Raw genomic sequence first — 23923 nt, 5'->3', positions numbered from 1 at the left:
TGGGGCGGTGCTGGCCCAGTGTAGTACAACTGGGAGTGGACCAATGCATAGTTTTTACTCTGCACAACCATTCCCTGGGCCTTTCCAGCCCAGACTGCCATGCGTGCAGGTGTGACGGGCACAGGCCCACGCTCACTGGTGGCAGCGGGGCTTTGCTCGGGAGGGGCTGGCAGGACCCCCCTCCTCCTGCCACTGCGGCCAGTGTCCCCCAAGCTCCCCGCCATCACTGTGCAGCCCACAGCTGCTCCCGGGCCCTCCTCACCACCCTTCTTGCAGAAGATGGGGCACACCCCGGCCCCTCTTGCCGCAGCCCCCGCAGCCCCCAGAAAATCAATAAATTGCGTTATTTTAACCACATCTCTGGCTCCTCCAGCCAGCGTGGCGTGCAGCAGCACTGAGGCCGGCTGACAGAGCTGGGGGGGCTCAGGCAGGCCGGGAGCGCAGGGGGTGCAAGGCCGGGAGGGGTGGGGGGGGGTGCAGCCCCAGCGATTTTGGCCGGAGCGATGCCAGGCCCCGGGGGGGGGGGGCTGTGGGGTGAGAGGGGGGCGCCTGTGCGGCTGTTCCGCGGGTTGGCACATGGCGGCCGCTCCCTGCCGCCGCTGCTCTGCGCCTGAGCGCCGGGCTCACACACTCCCGCCGGTCCCTGCCGGCGGAGGGGCGGGGCGCGGGCCGCGCCTGCGCGCTGCGGCGGCCGGGACGCTGCGGCAGTTGTGCGGGGCAGTTCCTGCGAGCGCGGCGGGAGGTGAGAGCGGCCCGGGCGCGCGGGGGCAGTGCGCGCGTGGCGGGTGCGCGTGCGCGCGCCGGGCGCGTGGCGGGGACCGTTGGGGGAGGGGGGAGCGCCCCCTCTCCGCTCCCCTCGGGCTCGCGCCCCGGGAAGAGGAGGGGAGGTGGGGGGGGGGCTTCGCCCGCCGTCGCGGCCGGGGCTGAGGAGGGGAGGGAGGAAAGGAGGGAAGGGAGGGGCGGCGAGCGGAGCGCGGGTGTCCCGCCGGCGGCACTTCCCCTTCTGCCGGTGAAGGGTCCGAGGCAGCGCCCGCCGGCTCCGCCGCTTCCCCGGGGCCCGGCTCTCCCGCTCCCCTGCCCGGCCGCTGTGCCCCGGCAGCCCCCTGTTGCCTCCCCATCCCGTCCCAAGCAGGGCGGCCGCCGGGTTACCTCAGCCCATCCCCTACGGACCCCCCTTTCCCGTCCCCGGCGGGGCCGACCCCCGAGCCTTTCACCTCCCCGCTGCCCCCAGGCAGGGCCCCGGGCTGCCCCCGCCCTGTGGCCGGCGGGGTGCTCCCCGGAGCTGCCCCCTCCCTGGGGCAGGGTGGCCGTTGCTTGCCGCCGCAGCGCGGGAAGCGCTCTCCCCCCTCAGCCGTCCGAGGGGAAGGAGCTCTCAGGAAGGTATTTCTGAGGGTGGGGGCCGGCACCCGCTGTGTTCGTTTCCTCCTTCCTGTCCCGCGGGGACCGGAGGGGTCCCGGCGGCACCTTCCAGCTCGCGGCTTCCCCCGGGGTAGCCGCCACCCCGAATGGGGAGGTTGGGTAGAGGCGATCCTCTCCCTGAGGAAAGAAAGCCTGCTCCCGGCTCTGGGCAGAGCGCTTCCCGGACAGCCTGGCAGCAGGGCGAGGGTTCATTGTCACTGCTCGGTTTCGTTTGAGTTGCTCTTGGCTATACCGCTATATCAGGCTGGAGCTGATAACCTAAAGACGGGAGCCAGGCTTCAAATAAAGAAATTAAAAAAAAAAAACAACCCCACAGTGCAAAAACTGCTTTGCTCACATTTTGCTTATGCTTTTTTTTTTTTTAATCCTTCCTTTTGTGCCAAAAATAATGTTGCAAAATGTATGGCGGAAACAAACCTGCATTGGTTTCTGATAGACCAGATGACTTAATAGGGCAGTGCTGTTTCTTGTAGCACAGGCAGTTTTAAAAATTCCTGGAACCACGGAGATTATGAAACCCTCAAGTTTATTCCCTTGCTAGTGTTTCTAAAGTCTGCCAAGCTGGATACTAAGGATTCTTTGACGTGGTCTTGAGAACATTCCTCCCAAGGCATAATCACTTATGTTTTAAAAGATTTTTTTTTAGCTCTGGAAGATTTACCGTTTGAACCTCAAAGACTGCAAAATGCTTTCTAAGTGGTCACTTAGAAATGTCCCTCTCTTACCTATCCACATGGTCCTGTGTCAGTTTAGAATAACAACTTGTCACCAGTTGAAATATATTGTATTTATCCATATACCTGTTTGTCAGTAGTGAATAAATTGAAAATATCAAGATTTTTCAGGTCCTTTCAGGTGCTATGTGGTTTTATTGAAAACCAGAAACATAATTCAAAGCTACATTTTGCTCTTCGGTTCATGTGCTGAATTTGTAGTTCTGGCAGTGACGAAAAACCCTGATGTTTTACTTGTGAACCATTCAGCTTAGCTCTGGAAGTCTGTCACGGTCCTTGTCAGCCCATGTCAACCTAAACATATTTTAGAGTAGAACTGCTATTTAAAATAATCTATTGCCATTAGTCCGGAGTCCGAAAGATCATTCAGGAACTTGCTGGTTTGATTAACAGCAGTTGGAGTTTGTTCAAGCATAGACGTAGTTTCATTATATAGTACAATACAACCTTTACTCTGTATAGCGTCATTCAAACAAATTGTATGGCAAAATGCACTACTGAATTACATTTAAAATGCTCCATTGAATCAAGTACAATTGCAGAGATAAATGGGGAGAAAAATTGTAAGAACGGGAGAAATGTTTTCAGCTGAGGTTTGAAATTAACAGCCTGTTAGTATATTTGCATTGGTAGCATTAGTGTTTTACGCTGTTTCTAGGGTATACGCTAGCAAAAATCAGATGCAAGCTGAAATTTTCCCAGGCAAATTTCCAGTTTGTAGGCAATTATTAATAGCAATAATAGTAATAATAATAGTAATTAAAAAAACCAACTCCCTTTGAATTGAATTGTTGCTCCTTGTCATGTTTGATTCCTGATATAGGTTGAATTGAAAGTTAATAGACCCTTCCTAAAATCCCTAGGAATATTTATCCTAGACTCTTTTTTTAACTTCCAGGGGAATGTTTGTTTTTGAAAAACCAGAAACCTCAGTGTGGTGTTTACTGGTAAACACTGCCTTATTCTACTCTCAGGGGAAACATTGAAAGGAATGTTTTATTTCCTTTAAAAATACAGAAGTATATTATTTTTGTGCCTAAAATAAAAGGGGAGCAAGCCATTCAAATGCGACGTTTAACTGATGCTTATTGGAAAAGCACAGAGGTTTATTTGCTCACATCATACCTGTTATTTGCAGTTCAGCTTAATAAAATAATGCTTCAGTTAAAAACTGATAGATGGGTGCTTAGCTTGCAGCATGAGCTGTTATCTGGGGATGGCCCCGGGCCGGCTGCAGGGTAGGTTTGCGGTGCTCCAGGACAAACTGAGATGATCTGCAACCTTTGAATCCTACGGAAATTGTAGATACCGACTCGCAAGGAGGTGCAGGAAGAAGGGCTGACTGCAGCTCTGCCCTGAAAATCTTGGGCAAGAGACAGCAGCGGAGTCATGCAGTCGCCCTCAGCGAACCTAGTCTTTTGTAGGAATTTGAGATGAGGGAGTGCTGTGGGATCTGGGTGGTTCCGTACCATGCAACCTGCCGTTGCTTGGCCACTGGTGAAAATCCTGCAGAGGTCTGTAATGACCCGAAGTAATGTTACCATGTAGAAGCTGCTTGGCCTGGAGAAGGAGGATTAATTGTCTCCAGCCAGGCTGCAGTGGAAAGTTGTCATAGGAACTGGCTTGCTGTTTGGCAGGGCCGTGCCTTGTCTTCACTCCTTTAAAAGAACACCTCAGTAACTAATCGCCTCAGGATAAGAAGTACTCGTATGCCATCCAGCGTAACCCCATGAAGAGAGCAAGGCACTTCAGCTCTACCCCGAGGGAAACTGAGGACAGCGCTGTACGTCAGCAGAGGACAGCTCGAGTGATGTACCTTGGGATGAGTTCGCAGTGCGTGCTCTACACCGTGTCCTTGCCTCGGGGTGGCTCACCAACGCTGGGTGTCCTGATATAGAACAGCTGTGGCTCTTCTAGCAGCGAGAATAATAGGACAGAAAACTGAACAGAATGTGCCCGGGAGTGGAAGCCTTGTCTTGCTCTTCGGGTTGTGTTTGGGATGAGATACATTACTGAGTCAACGCATGGGAATTCTTCACTTATTGTATGTACTGCATCTACTTTTTAAATTTTATTTATAGTGTCAGCAGCACAAACATAATTTGAAATTATATTTGAAATAGCTGTGATCTGAGTCTTCAAAAGCTGGCTATTCTGTGATGAAGCATATCTTACTCTTCAAGTATCTTCAAAGTGCACATTCATATAAATATTTTCTATTGTAAAATGTCTGGTTTGTGCTACTAAAAAAATTATTATTATGTGTCATGGTTATGATGGTCATAGCAATGAGCTGTATTTTGCTTTTTAATCGTTATGACTCCTTGTTTGGAATGGTTCCTAAAACCTTGGACTGCGTACATAGAGAGCATGTATAACATGAGTCTGCTTTCTTAATACAACCAGAGAGAATCCAGCATGTACAATAAATAGAACTTAATGTACGGTAAATAGACCTTAAGCAACATCTGGAAAAAATTGCATAGGTATTTAAGGTAGCCACTGTAAGCAATTGATAACCTAAACCCGCCTACATAAGTGTAGTCGTTAAGTCTCATGCATGTGGTTGTAGGGCTAAAAAGGTGCTTGGGTGACCTGCCTGTATGAAGCCATCTTAGGAGAAATATTTTTTTTTTATGACAGCATGAGATCAGGAAGGGAGCCTGAGTAATTCAGCATAAAAAACCCACAGCAGTCTTTGTCGAATCTTAACTACTACCTGAGTGTGTAACAGTGTGTGCACTTTCTGATAAGATCAAAAGCAGATTTGCTCTTACTTCCCGGACAGTTGGGTCCCCAAATGTAGGAGTAGTGAATGGCTGTGTGCCAGCCCTCTCAGTCCTACCACCTTCTCAAGTCTGGTACAGGATGGTAGAGGCTAAACTTGTTGCTTGCTGGTGACCTTAGCTTATCATCGTCTGGACATGAATACCTGCTGCAGCATTTACCAGCACAGCCAGACCTTTTTTGGTAGTTTCGTTAGAGATAACGTTCTGACTAAACTGGGGAGGTTGGAAACCCCACTGTGATTACTGCATGTTACCTTCTCTTAACACATAAACAAGAAAACAAGTGGGTTCTTACCTTGTGCATCATACCAGCTAAAACTTATTTAAATTTTGCAAAGGTGTGAACCAATTAAATGTGGAGAACAGGAGTCACAGTAATGGGATACCTACAGAAATGGTGCTGGGACATGAGCAACCTGTTGGTTTCTCTTTTGAAATTAAAGGATGTGTGGGCAGAGCTTCTGTAGGTGGATGGAAGAAGAAAGGGAGGCCCAGGGAGATGTGATTCTTTTGAGATTTCGAGGTGGCTCCAAAGTGAAATAAGTTAGTTGAAACAGATGTATGGGAACAATGTACTGTGGTACTGCTGTGTTGTACCCATCCTGTAAATAAGACAGTTGCAGTCTCCAAAACTACCTTTCCGTCTCTTTTCACCACAAATGACTTATTTAAAAACAAAGGTTCCTTGAAGTCATTATGCAGTCCAAATTTAGCTTAATTTAGTTATATTCACAGCTCCCAGCTGCCTTCCTGATATTTTCAAACAAAGACTTACTATTTTGCCTGTACGCTTACTACAAGATTATCATTTAGCCTTGCTTGGCACAACTTGTTCAGAGGAAAGGGTAAAACAGAGATTTCCTGTACAGGGTTCTGCAGGAGGCTCTGAAGTAAGGTGGTTTTCCACTGTTTACTTAAGAACAGGCCTTTGGATTAGCTGGCTTTTACCCAGGCCTTGTAGTTCTCCCTGTTAACATTGGCATAATACATAAAACACTTAAGATGCATTCTTGCTAGATTTTCAGGAAGCAAATTCTCACTGAACCCTTCAGGAAGGTACATTTCCCCTAAATACTTTCCGGCTGGGGTGGTCTGGCTTTGGCAGTTGTGGTGGCCAGGTCTGGATTGTGGGACCTTCTGTGTTGGTTGCCCCTTTTTTGTGTGAGCTGCTGCCTTTCCCCTGGTAGCAGCTGCTGCCTGCACTGCTGTGGTAGCAGCAGCTGCATCCCAGCTGTGTACGCTGAGTTCAGGAGGAAGTGTTTAGTTGTTCAGGCAGTGTTTGCTGCTGAAATCAGTATTCTTTATCTCCTTTAGAGAATGGTAGCCGTGGGTGGGAATCAACTCATACTTTACTACTTGTACCATGCTCCTCTGGGCATTTACATCAAATGTAGTGCATCTGGTCGTGGTGTATAACAAGAGAAACTTTCTAGTCAGCTTCTAAAGTAACCTAGAAAGGAAGGTAAATTTGAAAGATTGAAGACTGATGGTTTAGCATAAAGCATATCAAAATCTGTAGACCAGCTGAATTCAGCTGGTGTTTGGGTTGATTCAGTTGGTGATGAGTTGCACATAGGCATGCATGGCGGATAATTAGGAACATGGGGTCAGAGAAGAGCATGTGAATGTTCTGCCCTCAGAAACTCAAAGAGGTGCTGAGTGAGATTTATGCTAGTGCTTTGTAATCATAACACAGCAATTACCAATAATAATAACATCTAAGAGCAAGTGCTGGTAGACGTCAGGCTGCTTAGGTAATTTGGGAAGTCAATAAATAGAACCAGTTGCAATTCAAAAGAAATCATCTTTTTAGATGTTGATTTCCTTTGTTTTCTCCATCTGAGAGACCTTTTTCTTCCCGCCAAAGGAAGAGCTGAACATGTTGCCAAAGGTATTTCAAATGTTGCTTTCTGATCTTGTCAAGCCACCTTTTTGGCTATTACAAAGCAATTCCATTTTAAGACTATGAAAAGACATATGTGGCCTTTGAAGTCACAGGGAAGTGCTGCAAAATTTGGTCCCGAGTGTCCTGGTTAAATCCCGTCCTTTCTAACACCCTGTGCAGTATTCGCCGAGACCTTTTAAGAGCAGATACCCGTAACAGCTGCATAATTGCTTCTTTTTCAGCACTTGTTCAGTTCCACTTTTATGTTATTCTCTGTGTGTGCTCTTAGGGCGGGATGAGAAAAAACTGATCAGTTGAACATAAATTGCAAGTGCTCTGAGCACCAGTTAGCTTGAGGCTGACCCTGGAAACTGCTCTTCCAGTTCAATTCCTGTAGCTTTCCCATCACTGAATACAAGTGGCTGAGTGAAGCTGGAAAGAGGAATTTAACATAGAAGCAAGCCAGACTGGTAAATCATCTGTTAGTTCTGCTGTCTGGAAACTGAGGCAGGAGTCAGATTTCATTTTCCGCTTCATGTTGCAAGCATCAGTCAGTGCACCAGTGATGTTTAAGGGCAGGTCAGCAAGGCAGTGCCTGTTTTGAGTCTTTTGGTGTTTTGGGATGCTACATTTCCACATCGCTTTCCTTTGTTAAAAAAAGGAAAATAAAACATTGCCTAAAGGGAAGTACAAACATGTGAACAGGGTCTCTCTGAAGGGAGGAGTGGTCAGCAGACCTTTTCCACTTGTAATCAAAAGCAGGGCTGCAGCTGACAGGGCTGGGTAGAGCTCTGCTAGGGAAAAATGGTTAAAATGAGCAGTTGCTACCTAAAGTGGTTCAGGTAAGTAGACACAAAACCCCTCTTCTCTATTCTTCAGAATGCTTGCTCGACCCGAAAGTGTTGCTGCTAAGCAGTGACTAGCATACCAGATGATCTTCTTCTAAGTCCTTTTTAGTTAGTAATATGAATTTAGCCTCTAGAAGGCATTAGCTTGCCTGTACCATTAACCACTTGGTGACTGCAGACGTCCTGAGCAGAATGTGTCTCGCATATGTTTTGGTGTTTATTAGTATTCTTCTTACAGTGGTGTTAAAATGGGATGATTTTATAGAGAGTATGTTAAAAAATGTCATTGCTGTAATCATCAGCAGATTGTATTATATTTTATGACAAATTTTACACAAATTGGAGATTTTTACTTCCTGTGATCTGAGATGAAATATCCATTTGTAGCCTTCAATAATTTGGGGACTTTTTCACTTCTGATGCAGAGAAATAATGCTGTAGCGTTTCTAAGAGTTTGTTAAAAACACATTTGTAATTTAACCTTTCCTGGAGGTTTTTTTTTGATGTGATAATAGATTGGGTAGGTTCTTAACCTCTTGTTTTACATGTATTTTAACTTGTCTTGCAATATTGCATTGGCAGTTTTATGAGTCAAGGCCAAAAAACTCTGCTTGCTAAACTTGAGCAATCAGGAGGGAACGGATGATGAAAAACTAACAGTGTTTTACTCATCTACCACTCATTTTTCTTCACAGACATGTGGTGAGTAGATATTAACAAAGATGGTAATAAAAAGCACTTTCAGTCCTCATAAATCGATGTGTGCTGGTGGGGTCAAGAGCAAATATTGGAAAGGTTAGGACATGTGGAGAACTGTCTTCCCATGTTATGATGCTCAGAGCCAGGCTGGGATTTTTTTCAATTGCTGTTTTAAAAGCAATTAGAAGGAGGCATTTCTGTGGCTGCACAGGATGCTTTGTGCTGGCTGGGCATGTGGTCAGGTTTTTTTTAGTGGATACAGTAGGTCAGGTAACCTGCTGAAAAGTCCTCAGTGAGTCAGGGCTGTCATACTACTCTGCTTGGGAGAAACATTTTTAAAGGTGTCTCAGAACCCAGAGGATTCAAGCTGTTTGCTCATCCGCAGCAGGAGCACCAGTCCATGCTATTGAATGAGTCTTCAGGTCTACACCGACGAGAGACTCGAGGTTCCCTGAAGAGAAGTCCTGGCCAGAGGGAAGTTTCAGCATTGGAAACTCTCGCCTCTGGTTTTGGGATAACAGGGACCTGCTGACGATGCCTTCTTAGGTGTTTGTTAATGTTCTCTCACCCTTCAGGCTGACAGGTTTCTTCCAGGTTACAGCTGATGGAGTATGTCTGTCTTTTCATCCGTGTTCCCTCTGAGCACCGTCTACGCTGAGACGAGTACAGAGAGAGCGCTATGTGTGTCCTGCTCCTGCTAGAGAACAGTCTCCTGTGTCAGCAGGATTGATTTAACACATTTAAAAACAGTGAGCTGAAGGGACCATGGAAAGATGACTTTGTTTTCCTCAATGAACTTGGTGGTTTGTGTTTCGCTTGAACAGGGTAGTAAAACATTTCCGAAGAAAAGAAGTTGATACAGTTGGAAACGGTATAATGTAGGCCTTTGGTATCACTTGATAAAGCTGAGACAGTTAGGTTATCAAAGAGAAGCCAGAGACTTAGCAAAAGCTCTAAGTCATCACAGATGTTCAGTTATTTTACTGATGAATTAAGTTACATACGTTGCCTAAGAAATGCTATATGAATTAGCAGTCTTTTGGAAGACCACGGGAATACTGCAGAGAAAATACTCATAAAATTAATTTACCTGTAGAGTTTCCTGCAGTGGTGCCTCAGTATTACACATCTGTCAAGATTAAATGAGATTTGGGGGCCGATAACATCTAGGTGGGGACACTGTTGTGCCCTAAGGACAGATTTGTAATTTCATTTGTAATCAGGCAGACTATAATTACTATGTTTGCCTCTGATTAAAAAACAGGTCAGAAAAGGAATGAATTGTTCTTTTTATGCAGAGGGGAACTTCACACCGTAAGAGTACTTCAAAACACCTCCAGACTTCACATTCCCTGTTTTTTCATCTTTGTGCTTGCTCAGTTGGTAGGTCTGTGTAGCTTGCTTCTCATCAGCAAGGAGCTGCTGTGTGGGACTACTTGCTAAGAACAGAGTGCAGGAAGGGGTTTGGGTATGCACCTTTCTGATCTCCATGATGAGTGGTAAGTCCATGTCCAACCTCTGGTTTGGGGAGAAAGAGGATTTCTGTGTGGCTTAGGTGAGGGGTACCTGTGGTTACTGAACTAGGAGGAACACAGAGAAGGAGGGAGTTGTACTTACTGGCCTTTGTGAGCATTTCAGGAGAGCGTTAGAGCTGGCCCAGGAGTGACTTCGATGAGCTGAGCCTGGATGCAGAAGGCTCTTACCGTTCTCACCTGAAAGGTTAGATCAGCCTCAGGAGAGGCTTCTTGGAAGAGAAATGGGTAACCGTTACTAAGGACAAAAGTAGGAAGCCAGTGAAATCTGTAGTAGGCTAGTATGTGTCTGGAGCCATATATGTTAGGATAATTGGGAATCAAGATCCTCTTTACTAAATGTTTTCTGCATTTATCTTCACAGTGCCCTTTATAGCTGAGGAGTATCATTTTTTTTACCTTGTTTGTGCTTTGTGGACAAACACCAAGTTGAAAATTGGACGAGTTTTGCATATGAAGTCTGTGGCCTTGCTGGGTATTAAGGCTTTCTCTCCCATGTCTGACCTAATTCCATAGTCCTCAGCTCACTCTTTTGGAAAGATGGGTTTATTTGTTAATGATCTGCCTGCTATTGGTAAGTAAGATCTCAGAAGGAAGAGAGACCAAGTTAGGATATGAGTATTTGGTAAGCTTTTGCCTTAAAGAAGGTTGGAGGAGAAGGGAATGGCACTGGAAAAGAAAACTCTTAGGAAAAAAAAAAAAAGTTCTCACTGGTTTTGACAGAGCAGCTCTCAGAATTACGGGATCATCTTCAGCTGTAGAACTCAGTGTTTACTTTCAGTAACTTTTTTTATGAAGGAGGAGCCAGTGTTCCTCAGTTTGAGTATGCCAGCTTCTTTACTCAGCAGCATGTCCCTTGGCAAGTGTTGTGTCCAGAGCCCTGGGACTCATGCTGTCTAGCCAGCTGGCTATCCGCACCGGGGCTGAGCAGGGACCGCATTCAGCCAAGGCGGGAGGGAGATGTGAAGTCATGTTTCCAGCCTGCAGAGATGGCTCAGCTGCTAGTTCTGCTGTCACATCTGTTTATGTAGCCCATAAACATGTAGAGAAGGCCCATCCAGCATAGAGGAGGGTTCAAGTGTCTCTAAAAGTCATCCTTATTCTTCCTTTTACTTTCAAAGATTAGAAAAAAGCCAGAATAAGCTTTCAGTATCTTTGCTTTTTCTATAAAATATTAATGAAGCAGGGACGTGATCTTCAGAGACAAGAGGGTTTTTTACCAGTAAGCACAGTCAGTAAGGAAAACCAGCAAAAATGTCCTACCTCACCTTCAGTGTTTAGAAGATAAAGAGGACTTCTGGCAGTTTGCATTATCCAAGCTGATCCAGTTGCATGCTTTCAGAATGATTTGCTACTGATCGGAGTTGTGCATCTCAAATACTTTGTCGGTTGCTACCGCGCTTCTGGAAAGGCCCCTTAAGTCTGCATTTGCTTCCTGAAACACAGTGGAATCTAATGAAAAGCGTCATTGTTTTGGAACACCGTGATCTGCTGCCAAAAGAGCTACTGTTGTATAATCCTTAATAGCAGGTTAGAGTGGCAGTTGTTCCTTTGTTTGAAGTTGGTATGTGGAAGGATGGCTTTCCAGTTTCTTTCTCCGGGGATGACACGTCTCATCTTGTTCTCTCTCTTTGGGAACTGTAACTCTTTGGGAACTGTTCAGCTGTCCTGGACTGGTAATAGATCCTCGCACAGGTTTGAACACCAAGAGTGATACTTAGAGGTAACGAGTTGAAGGGGACAGAAGAAACCGTCAGTCTCCTCTGAGAAGGGGGAACAATGCTCTGGCAGCTGAGTAGCCAGGAGTTATATTTGTCAATTCTTGCCAGCAAATTTATTTGTTGCTAAAGATGCTTCAGGTTGTTCTGATGTAAAACAACAGAGTTGGAATAGAAAAGTGAGTCTTGTCTTTCCTTTCTGATTTGCAGAAGTTAGTGCGTTCACTTCCTTGCTGACATTCCTGCCTTTTGTGCTGTTTACGTTAACTTGCAGCTTGGCTAGCATGCTGTCATGCTTCATCTTTTTAGCAATGATATTAGTATTTGCAGATAGCAGTCAAACATTGAATTCCTGTTGTGGTGGGCATTTGCATCAAAGCTTACCTCCTGGTTTTCAGCTAAAGCAAATACATAGGAACTCTTAAATTATTTTCTTTAGGGTGGACTGTATCAGAGCAGGGGGATCAAATTCGTCTCTAGTTTCTAATCCTTCAAGACCCTGTGAACGAGAGTAAATGGTTACAGGAAAAACAGTGAGTAAAATATTTGAATTACCTTATGGGTTTCTTACTGGAATTTAACAGCTGGAAACAAAAAGCAGTGAGAAAAACATCTTCTTAGCCAGGTCCATGCTTGCCATTGGCAGGTGCTCAGTTGGACAGCAGTTTGGGAAACTCTGCAGCAGAGATTGCTGCAGGCTGCTGAAGACTTTTTCCCAAGAAAACTAGTTTCCCAGGGCCATTAGGGTGTGCAGTTCATACTGGTGTTGGCTCAGAAGAGCCTTTGTTTTGTCCATTTACCTTCTCTACAGGTGAGACCTCTCTTTGGAGGTTTCTTTACAATATTGCTTGGGCCTCAGCCTCTGTATCAGCCTCACTGATACATTGATTTATAAGGTGAGGAAGGGTCACCCTGAGACATGATACTCAATTTGACTGCCTTGCTGTGTAGCTCAGACTGTTTGACTTTTCTGCAGTTTGTGAAAAAAAGCTGACTTAAACATCACCCCCTCTCCCCCCTTCATTTAGAGCCCTCTGGTGATGGAAAAACTACTTCAGAAATTTGTTGTTTCATAATTAACTGTCCTCTCTGTTAACATTTTTTGTGTGGATTTATTTAATTTCCAATCATGGGCTCTTGTTCTGTCATTGCTAGACTGAGAGCCCTCCACAGTCACGCTGCTTTCCTGTGCATAAATGCTTCTAGACTATTTTCAAATCACCTGCAGAGCCACTCTCTGTAAATTGGCAATCTTCCACTCCAGCCTTACTCTCTTTCACAGCTTTATTCGTTCCTCAATATAATCAGTATTGTTCTTGAATAGGGACAGCTGACTGAAAACAGTTTTCCAGCAGTGTTTGTAGCAGTAAGAGGCACATGGAGTCCTGCTTGGTAGTTTTGTAGATCCAAGGATCATATCTGACCTGCAGTCGCAGCATTTCTTTGAGAGCTCATGTTGGCTGATTCTTCTCTGTGGCATAGCTCTTGCTCTTCTAGATCAAGTCTCACATTCCTTAAGTATGGTCCTCCTCCTTTTTTTCTAGTGGTGGGACGATACGGGGCACACTAGACTTAGGGAAGTGGCAAACTAGCATTACCTCTAACAAACTGAATACGAAGTGGTATTTTGGAAACAACAGAAACAGTAATTATGCAGGAAATATTGAGAAGCACAAGCTATATGGAAGCTAGAAAATATGCTGATTAGCTCACTGCAGAATTTGTGGTTCCCATTTCAAGGCCATAAACTCAGTTACAGATAAATGAGGAGAATGGATGGTTTCATGGTACTCAGAGAGTCAGATCTGAGGTTTGTTCCTCACAGAGTTGTACTGCGGATTTAATAGTTTTCCAAATTCCTTTCTAACTATCCATAAAATTGATGATAATTAAATAGCACTTAAAATATTTTAAATAACTAGCGCTCCTTGGAGTTCCTGAATGAATAGAACTCCTTGAGTAGAAATGGATGATCACCCAAAGAAACTCCAAATTTACCTGTCTGTGTTTTTTAGTGTGTCTAATGTGTTTGGGTCCTGGATTGTTACTGGACCTCCAGGCACTCTGCAGCCAACCTGTGGATATGGTTGTCAGTAGAAACAGTTTGATAAAAAAAATGCATGTAAAATAAGCAGGGTTTTGTTAAATATATTTTACAATGTCTTTGATATATAGACATTACTTTAGCATCTGGCTTTATGACAGAGAGAAAATTCAGCCTGAAATGAAATCAAATCCTGTAATAAGTCACAGGAGTAGCATTCTCCCTTCTTATACCTTACCCATCCAGAAATAACCCATGAGTTACCTTCTATCAGTCAGACTGTAGTCAAATAAATGTATGACTGGGAATGCTTTACCAATTTCACTAAAAGCATCCTCTTGGAAAAAGCAGTTTCATTGATGTCAGCACTGTGGTGGTACCCAATAGAAACAACTACCTGCTTCCTGCGGGAGGACTCAAAGCCAGCATTGGGAGATTGCAAGCTTGGAGGTGGGAGGGTTAATACAATCTATGTAGTGAAGAGAGTGTTACCAATCTAATGTAATCCAGTGGGTCTTTGTATACCACAAGTGGGATCCGCTGTGATCTCGATACATGTGTCTGTGGGTAACTGTAACAGGTTCTTAACAGCAGATCTCTACCACTTTAATACCCTGTAATGGGCATACAGAATTATCCTGCTTAAAGCCAATCTCAAGTATTAATTATCATGAGCTGAGAGTACACTTTGAAGTGTCTCTTGGAAGTAATTTAATATTCTAATAGGAAGAGCATATTTTGTCCTTCCTGTCGTCATGAACCTGAAGCCTTGCTGTCAAGAGAGGCAGCCACCCAGAAGTCGAAGTTCTTCAAGTGAAGAACTTAATTTTAGGCACAAGGAGGAAACAAAAAGTCAGTTTTCTGGTTTAGGTCATTTACAAGCTTCACTGCTTATATTTGGAAACTGGGCTTTCCAGTTTTGCCAGAGGTCTCAAGTCATGGACATATTAATTTTCCAAAAGCATCACTAATTGAAAACACCTTTTGGAAACAATTTGCTATTGGCTATTAAGCAGACGCATTGGCAGTAAAATAGAGTGGTTTGAATTGTCCTCCCAGAGCTGTGGGGGAGAGGAGAGGAACTGTGTGAACTAACAAAGCTGGTGTGTAAGGCTGCAATTCAGAATAAGATCGGAGTGTCATTTGGTGTGCGTGCAATGCCTGTGGCTTGGAGTGAGTCAGAAGCCTACTGCTTTAGGGCTTGTTCACGCATGAGTACAGGTAGTTATCAGTCTTCAAGAATTTATAGACGTGATCTAGATACCTAGTGTAACTGATACCTTGACCAAGACTGGTTATATATTTGTCTTCTAATTTGTCATTAAGTGAATCCAGTGTTGTCATTTGCAGTGCATTTCTTAGGTTTGCCATTAGGTAAAGCTGATGTAGCCTAAAATACATGCAACTAATTATTTTAAGATTCCTGGGGAGACTTTATCAGACTGGCTGGTTAACCATGTTCATCTCTGTGTATTGTTTAACATTCTTGTTGGTAGCAAATTGAATGGGATATGCTTTATTATCATCGAGGGATTAACAGACTATCATCCTTTTTTTAAAATGCAAACTAGAGACATTTCTTGAAGAATTCTACCCCTTCTGCATTATTCTTCATCTCTGTTCAGTAGTGCCTCTGCTCTTTTGTGAGGATTTCTTTTTAGAAAATCTCCTTTTTATAGTCCTTAGCTCTCCAAAGGTGGGACCTCCACCAAATTTTGCAAGTTGGTTTATCACACGACTTTTCTTCTTTATTATCTTCTACTGGTAGGAGCTCAAGGAGCAGTTTGTCCTGTTTTCCAGTGTGTTTTGTTGGTATTCCTGGATTCTGTCATCATAGTGTCTTCTGTTCATCTGAGACCTGTAGTTCTGAGTTATCAGGAACATTAAAATGTGGACTGGGGAGTCCCCCACCCATTTTCTCTGCAGCATGAGCAGAGCGTGAGCAGAGATTTCGGTATTTAGCTCACATGAATAGTTCTGGGCTTCAGAAATGCCACTTAACAGATTTTTTTTTCTCATTAGTTGGCATCTTTAGTTCTAGAAATTCTATGTCACCTTGTCTTCTAGCACCCCAAAGATATCTTTGCCTCTTGTATGTCACATTCCTTCAGTGAGTTTGTGACCCATCAGGTTCGTGGAGTGTTTGAGGGCTTTTCCCTTCTCAACACTGCTAGTGGGGCCTCCGGCTGCTCAGCTAGTCCCCAACTGAATTGAGTTGGCTGAGATGGGAGCCTGCACAGAAAGGACTGTTCCAGTCATTGAAGGGCCAGGCTGGTACGTTAGGGAAAGGGGAGTAACTATTGGTATTTATATGTGAACTGATTCATTGCCTTTGCAAAGAGCTTCTCTGTGGGCATGGCGGGTGAGGTCAGGCATAGTGCCTGAGTGGCGGTGTTGAAGAGGAGACTGAAATGGTTGTGCAACAAACAAGTAAACAGTTTGGAAGTGTGGGTGCAACATGAGAGAGCCAAGAGTCAATGCAGGGTTTGAATAGGGAGCAGAAGTCAGGCATATTTAGGAATGTGTAGAGATTTGAGCTTGCTAAGGATGTATCAGTCTAGGTATGACTACTGTGCAGTTTCAAGCAGGGCATATAGATCAAGACATGCTTATATTTACGAAGCTGGCAATGTTAAGCACGCAATTATATTTAATATACTTTTTAGCTGACCTGTCAGTGTCTGCCAGTTGATGCTAAGTATTGAAATTTGAATTTGTGTTAAAATATGCTGCACAAGGAAGATGCAGTGTATCTTTGTGATTCATCCTGACAGTGGCAGGAACTCAGACTGGTTTTTAGCACAGGGACTGAGGAATTAGGACTTCTGTATTTGATTCCCACTAGCTCTGCGTTTATTACCTTCCCTGTGCCTCACTATCCTTAGCTGACAAAACAGGGACAGCACCTTTTGCTGCCCCTAAACGTATTACGTGAACCAGAGTTTGTGAAGTGCTTTGTGATCACAGGTGTAAGAGCTGCCCTTCTGGGTGAGGCCAGAAGCCTGCCCAGCCCCTGATTGCACAGTGGCAGTAGGAGATGCTGTTGAGGGGGATGTCACAGTCCTGGCCACTTTCTGCAGTCTATCCCAGGATGTCAGGTGCTCCAGAGGATATGATGCTAACCTGAGTGGATTTCACCTCCTCTGATGCTAGCTGTCCCAAGTGTCTAGCCTAAACTAGGTGCAAGCTACTTCTGCCCTCAGTGGAGGGAGAGAGATGCTCCTGGAAAGTGAGTCACTCACTTTTCTTAACAACCCTTACATGGACAGTACTCTCAGCTGCAGGAAAAACTGCTTTTCTCCTCCCCAGCCCTGTTTGTGAGGCCATGCCATGACCTGGACCAGGAATTTGATATGAATCTTGAACAAGCCAACCTCAATCCTGCTCCCTTTGTTTTTTTCCCTTTCTCAGGATTTTAACATAGTTCATTCCTCCCTTGCTGAGACCCCACAAGGACCCTTGAGATGGAGCAGTGTTGCAGTGGGGAGCCAGGAACTGCGCTAGGCTTGGCAAGGGCACCACAAGACTTGTCTGTACACCCACAGCCTCCGATGAGACACAGACCTTTTAAGTAGCTAACGTTAGGTGTGATGATTTTTCTCTCTGTTCACTTTCCACTGTGCATGTACATGTGTGGGTCGTACTGACAAGGTATTAATGATTCTTGAAGCAGAACGTGTGAGGAGAGGCAGATGTAGTGCATGGCAAATTAGCATGAGTACGCTTTTGTTTTCTGCTATATAAGCTCTCGGAGAATATCATGGAAGAAGTGGGATTGTCTCTGCTATTTTGTTCATCTCTGCATTTTAGTGTGTGTGCCTCTGATTTGGCATTGCATCACTAAAGTGTTAAACTCAGAAAAAAAAACACCAGGCAGTGCATTTAACCTGAACACATCAAGTATTATCACGTGCAGAAATTTCTAACTTTGTTGACCAAAAAAAGATGAGAAAAATAATAGTAAAACTTGAAGGGGAATGCTTCTGGACATGTTATTTTATATGTATGAGTACCTGAAAAAAATACACTGTGGATAATACTTGAAATCAGCCAAAATCTGACAAAAGAAACAAATGGACTTATTTCAAAATATGTGCTAAATATCTCATGTTCTTTTGGACCAAAGCATATGTGCTGGATAGTAGCTCTGTGTCAGAGCTTTGAAGCTGAGATTTTAAATACTTTTTCAAAATTAACCGTGTATCATAAATGCTATCAGGTGCTTGATTAAGACTGCACTAGCAAGGAGCATGTTTGCAGTAAATTATAGGGCGGTGTTCTGACATGCTTTATCTATGTAAAGATTTCTATTTTTATGTGAAGCTATTTACAGATTATTGATTTAAAAAATAGATTTGTAACTAAAGAAAGATGCATCGTATTTCAGTTGCTCAGAATTGAGAATCTTGCCTGGCTGGCTGCCCGCTCTCTTAGATGTTTATTCCAGTGGCTTACAAGTGTATGGAGTGCTTCAGTCCTTACTTTTCTCTCTCTATTTGGTAGAAGGAATTTATATTCAGGGATCAGGTCCCATGTCTCTTACCCACGCAGGTAGGCTGATTTTTACACCTTTGAAGCATCAGAACAATTTAATTGAAGTCTGTGAAGACTTTTTGTGTAAGACTTTTGGGTAGGGAGCATCCATCACAATATCTTGTCAGTTGTTACTGTTTTATTTCAGAGCAGACAAGCTATTGTCACCGGGCCAGTGGAGCCTGCTAAGCTGTAAAAGTGCCTTTGAGTTCATCTAATACAAAACTTCAGCATAAGATTTTTTTATTTTATGCTGTGTGAACATTAAAAGAAAGATTTTAATGAATAAACCAGGGCAAAGCCTGAAGGTAGAGGCAATATCTTTTATTAGAGCAACTGACAGAGTTTGAAAACTTAGACAAGCTTATATGCCCAAGAGCTTGTCTATTTTTTCCAGCCATACCAGTTGGTCTAATAAAAGATATTGCCTCTGTCTACAAACCTTGTCCTGCCTGTGAACTCTGTTCATCACAGCTACAGCAAAATACTGCTGGATCATTAAAATAATTCAGGCCTTTCTTGCTTAATTATGCAAACTCAGATTTTTGTGGTTTCCTGAAGTCTCAGCTTTTTGAATCCCAGCACACACGAAATGATGCTGTCTGGTTTCTTCCACTGTAGAGGAGGGTTTCATCACATAGGAGCTCAAACTGCTTCACTGATGCCTAATTTTAGAAGGGATGATATTAAAGGTAGCCTGCTAAAATTCTTCTGCCATCTGGATTTTAGGGTATTTTGTAGGATACTACTGGTGAACTATCAGATGTCTGGCATGGATGGCCATTGGGAGCAGTCCTATCCTAGTACCTGTGTCAGCATCTCTGATGTGGTGTGCTGGTGATGAGAAGCAGATGAAGTGGGAAGAAGAGGCTGGCAGAACTGAAAGTCTCTGGCTTTGGCTGTGGGTGTAAATCTTTGAATCTTGCTATGTGTCTGGCTGGGTAAGCAGACACATAGCAAGGGCTCTGTAGCCCTTCTAAATGGCAGGAAGCTTGGATTTGGACTTGTTTCAGCTGGAAGACCTAAACCCAGAGCTGTCTAAGAGTCATAAGACCAGCCATGCAACAGTTTTTTCAGAGCTATTTAACATGCCTTTTAGAGGCCTTAAATTTATATGTCTTTTGGATCTGTAACTTAGTAGCTTTAAAATAGCTCCAGGTAAGACCAAGGTGGTGATGGTCTGGACCATCTTGAAATATCCATGGGGTCGATGCTTTTCCACCCTCTGGGGACACAAGCCCTTTCTGTAGTTTGCAGTCTTGGAGTCGTACCAGATCCCTCACTGTGCTGCATGTCTCTTGGCTGCTGACCTGGAGTCTGTCACTCTTGCATGGGCACTGCCCCTCTCCCAAGGACTGCTACAGCCCTTACTGCCCAGAGGAGCGTAGCTGCAGGCAGTGCCCTGCCTTTGAAGTGGAACAGGGCTGTTTAGTTCTATGCCCTGTGCCGCCTTCCATCTGCCTTTGGGCACGGCTTAAATAGCTGGTAATTATTTATAAGCCTTTGGTGGCTGTGGCCTGGGCTATTTTAGAAGCTGCTTCTCCCTGCATGCCCTGTTGTGGAAGTTGCGGCTGGCTGGAATGGCCCGTCGCCCTCTCGCTGCGGTGACCTCCTCTCCTGGGTGTGTTGCAGGGAATTTGGGGGGGGAGAACTCTCAGCTCTGGCATGTGGTCCCTTGGGCTGCCTGCCAGGGCCTATATTTGGTGACCTTTAGGATGTGGTAGAAGATGCATTTGTAAACCTTGGTGGGAGACAAGCAGAGAATGCTGGGGGAGGGAGGAACATATTTTCTACAGACAAGCTGTTTGCCGTCTGTTTGATTGTTATGACCAACAACTAGTAGGTAAATAGACTAACAAATGCTGTGACAATTGCAACTGTTGCTCTTTATTCAAATTTAAAACTAAAAAATTATGCAGATTTCCTCTAAGAGAGCAAGCACGTGTGTGTGACCGCCAAAAGCACCATGACTTCTAATGCTGGTTTGGACACTCACTCTACTCTTTACTTTGCTGAAATCATATAGCTTCCCTTCTGTAAAATGAGGGCAGTCATATTTTAAAGGTGTCTAGAAATGGTTGCTCTGTCATTACTCATGTAGCTTGTGGCTGGTTTTGTTTCTTTCAAGGAAGAGCAAGTAAGCCAAGCCCTGCGGTCCAGCAGTTGTGTGGGTTACAAATGAATGTGGTTTCATGTTATACCTAATTTGGTATAACTGTGGGATGTGTCTCCCACCCCGTTCTTTGCACCATCTCTAAGGGTAGTGTTGTGGCAGGTTGAGCTGGGTTCAGCCTGCTGACCAGTGGAGAACTACTCACTTTTTGTTTGCTTTTAGTCAGTTAGTTTTGATGGGTGAGGACTTGGACTGGTGGGCTGAACTGACTCACCCTGGGGCTAGATCATTATCCCTCCTGGTGCCAGGGATGCAGCAGGACATGCGTCTGGCTGGAGGAGGGGGCAAACAGGATTGCCCCAGTGTGCTTATAACACAATTGGGAAAGGTACCCCTGTTTTCTCACTGCAGGACCTTCCTGACAAGAAGGACTGTCCGGTGGTTTGGTTTTGGCAACCAGTACTTGTGGAGGGGTGCAAATGTTTGTGAAGATCTGCTGGTGAATGCTTGCATTGCTAGTGTTACAGGTTTGCAGTGCGTTCTTGCTCTGTCTGAATGTGGCTGACCTGCAGAGGACAAAAGATCATCTTTCTACTTTCCTTCCAGTTGTTTCTGCTAATTTAGCATCAGTTCCAAGCTTTGTCTTTGCTTAGAGATCAAATGGCCAGGGACAAGGCTCTTTATTTTTACTGTGTGGTAAAAGCGGCAAGGTCACTCCCACCGGGGTTTGTAGGGTTTACCCTGTGTAATTTATCTTGTGTATAAAGGGTAAGTTTTCCGTCACTTACAGCTAATGCACATTAGCAATTCTAGGGTCAAAAAATACCCCTTTTCAGCAATGAAAACAAGGTCCCTGTTTCTAAATACATTTTCACCACAATGGATAGGAATGTTTTTACAGTTCCAGCCATGTGGAAAAGCCTTCCCAGCTCTCTGTTTTAACACCTTATCTCATCAAACATTTCAGAGGAAAGCATCTTAACTTGACCTGCAAACTCAGATCGTTCTACTGGGTACTTTGCAAAACTTCCTGGGTGGCATCTCTTCGTATCAGGAAACAGACAACTTTCTGGTGAAATAAACCTTGAACTTGAGCAAGCTTTTCTCTTCTGCCTCTTTCAGAAATAAATAAGCATTTGAAGATGACAACCTCATGGAGCGACCGACTCCAGAATGCAGCAGATCTCCCTGCAAACATGGATGGGCATGCTCTGAAAAAGTACCGCCGGGAAGCCTATCACCGGTAAGTTGTTCATGTAACTCCAAAGCTAAAGTGCTGAGACAGAGGGAAACAAACTAAGCATGAAACACACATTTCTTGGTTTTTGCTTATTAGTAAAACAAAAAGGTCATTCTCACCTTCCTTGCAGAAGTGTTAGTGCAGGAGAACTTAGAAGATAGCACAGTATTGGCCTGCAGGAATTTCCAAACAGTAGAGTTGAGATATGTGTACTAAAGCGAGGGAGAGTATGCTTTCTTAATGTTGTTGAAAGATTAATTAAAGTTAGATTTTGGGATGGAAGCTTTCAAGTCAAGAAATACTCAGTGGCAGAACTGTTATAGTATTGCAGTGCACACTGGGAGAGCATAGCTGTAGACACTGGGATGCACAAATATGAATAAGGAAGAAATCAAATGGGATCAGAAATTAAGTGTTTGAGAATTATACCTAGTATGATTAACTGTGTGAATCACAGGGGCATGTAGAAGCACTAGGCAAGATCTCAGCCTCTTTTTCTGTGATAGGTGTGCCTAAAACCATCTTTGCTTAAAACAATTAACAGTCTAAATAAACAAGATAGAGTACAGAATAAAAGAAATGTTATCACTCTCATTTTATAGTTTGGGAATCAAAGTACAGGCTCTAGATTGTTTTCACAAGATCACATTGGACGTTTGGTTCAGCCAAGAATTTAGCCCACAGCTCCCAAGGTTCCAGGCATAAAACATAAAAGGTGGATGCAATCTGTATCCTTATCAGATGTCTGAACCGTTACGGAGATAAAAACAACAGCATCGAGTAATTGTCAGTATTCTGTTTGTGGGAGGTGTATCTTCAAAGTTTAGCTTGTTTAATTTGAGAAGTCATGCAGTATGATGATCAGAGTATATTCAGCAGGAGCTGGGAAGACGTATGTCTGATATAGAAACAGAAAAAGAAGTCAAGTTTCCCAACCTCATGCTTAAATGCCATGTTGCGTTTGTGATTCATATACGGTGATATTTCTGAGGAAGTGTTTTGGAAGTGTTAGATATCTTTTGATTCTCCAAATGGAATCTAATTAGAGAAAAACGCCTTAGCATCATATGATAGGCCAGGTTGTGCAAGTTGCAATATCTAAGGCTAAGTAATGGATCCTGTGATGCATTTCTGAAGCTTTCCAATTTCCAGTGAATATGTTTGGGCACATGTCTTAAGTGGTGGCATTATTTGAGTCTCTCTGTGTCAGGTGGTTTGTCAGATATGGAAACGTCTAATGGATGTAACTATATATAGCACATGAAAAGAGAGGGATTTTATACCATTCCCTAGCAAAGAATCTTCACCTTGTTGAAGTCATTGACAGGTTTACCTTTGTGTCATAATTTTATCTATGACTTTAGTTGTGATACTCCTGATTTAGACTGATGAAAATGAAGTCAGGCCTGTTTATTTTTTTTTGCTAAGTATTTCCTCAACATTTGTTATGGTTAGGTGCTGACAGTCTGCTAAGTGTTGTACAAGATCCAGAGGAAGCAGTACTTGTCCTTAAGAGCTCACACATTCAAGTCCTCATCATGTTTACCCTTACTCATGTAAGAAATCTTTACTTTCAGAAAGAATTTCCGTATGGAAGACGGGAGTACACTCATATAAAGGAGGGTTTCCCACTGGAAGCTGGGATCTGGTAGTCCAAAATTAGTCTGTGGTACAGTTTAAGTACCCCTGTTTAGAAATGTCTTTTTCAAAGTATATTGAGCAGAAATGTTGCTAGCACTTCAGATTTTCATGGAAAGCACAACACTGGAAATATATTGAGAGACATATTTTTGTTTTGAAATTACTATCCTCTTTTTAAAAGAGAGATGGAGGGAATAAGAGAGAGGGAGGGAACGGGAGAGAATGAGAGAACCTGATGCCAAGACTGTAGTATAAATCTGTGCTATTAATGGCTTTGGTGTACTAGTTTCATGGGAGTTATTTTGACAATCCAGTATTGTAAGAATCTGAAACAACCTCATTCCAGAGGCAGTGTTGTCAGATTTCTATTTCTGGTATTTTTTGTGATCTTGGTGCTAACAGATGTGATGTTACTTGAAAGATAAGTGCAAACTTAACATGATAGAGTGGGACTGAAGTTATTTCCCCTTGTTTTATATTACATTTTTTAGTATTTTAATAATTGTTCAGATGTAGAATGTGTGTGCTGGTCACAGTCATCAGTTCTAGGATGTAAATTTGTTTCAGTGAAGTCCAAGTATGCTCTGACTCTTGGATATTGCTGAAGCACTGTCAATTTTACGAAAAAGAGAGATATAAAAGACAAGACATTCATTGTCAAGATTCTTTTCTTTCTCGTCCTTCTTCTTTCTCTGTTTTTCTTTCTGTTTCAGTCTCTCTTTTTCTGT

At 43.7% G+C, this 23923-nt stretch overlaps 1 protein-coding gene across 4 annotated transcripts in view; it reads left to right on the top strand.

Moving 5' to 3' along the window:
• The first annotated feature begins 672 nt into the window (after positions 1-672).
• The window catches only part of NT5C2 (5'-nucleotidase, cytosolic II), a 62587-nt gene continuing 39336 nt past the window's right edge, over positions 673-23923 (top strand). The window contains exons 1-2 of one of the 4 annotated variants that reach the window (XM_074831183.1): positions 673-742; positions 21437-21557. In XM_074831183.1, the coding sequence (XP_074687284.1) occupies positions 21457-21557 (101 nt within the window). In that variant the 5' untranslated portion in view covers positions 673-742; positions 21437-21456. Of the gene's footprint in view, positions 743-3589; positions 4198-21436; positions 21558-23923 lie in introns of those variants that run through there. The other 3 variants (XM_074831184.1, XM_074831188.1, XM_074831187.1) reach the window with 3 other exon arrangements.

Source organism: Strix aluco, chromosome 7 (assembly GCF_031877795.1).
Source record: "Strix aluco isolate bStrAlu1 chromosome 7, bStrAlu1.hap1, whole genome shotgun sequence".
Taxonomy (NCBI): Eukaryota; Metazoa; Chordata; class Aves; order Strigiformes; family Strigidae; genus Strix; species Strix aluco.
This window is presented reverse-complemented; position numbering and strand designations above follow the sequence as displayed.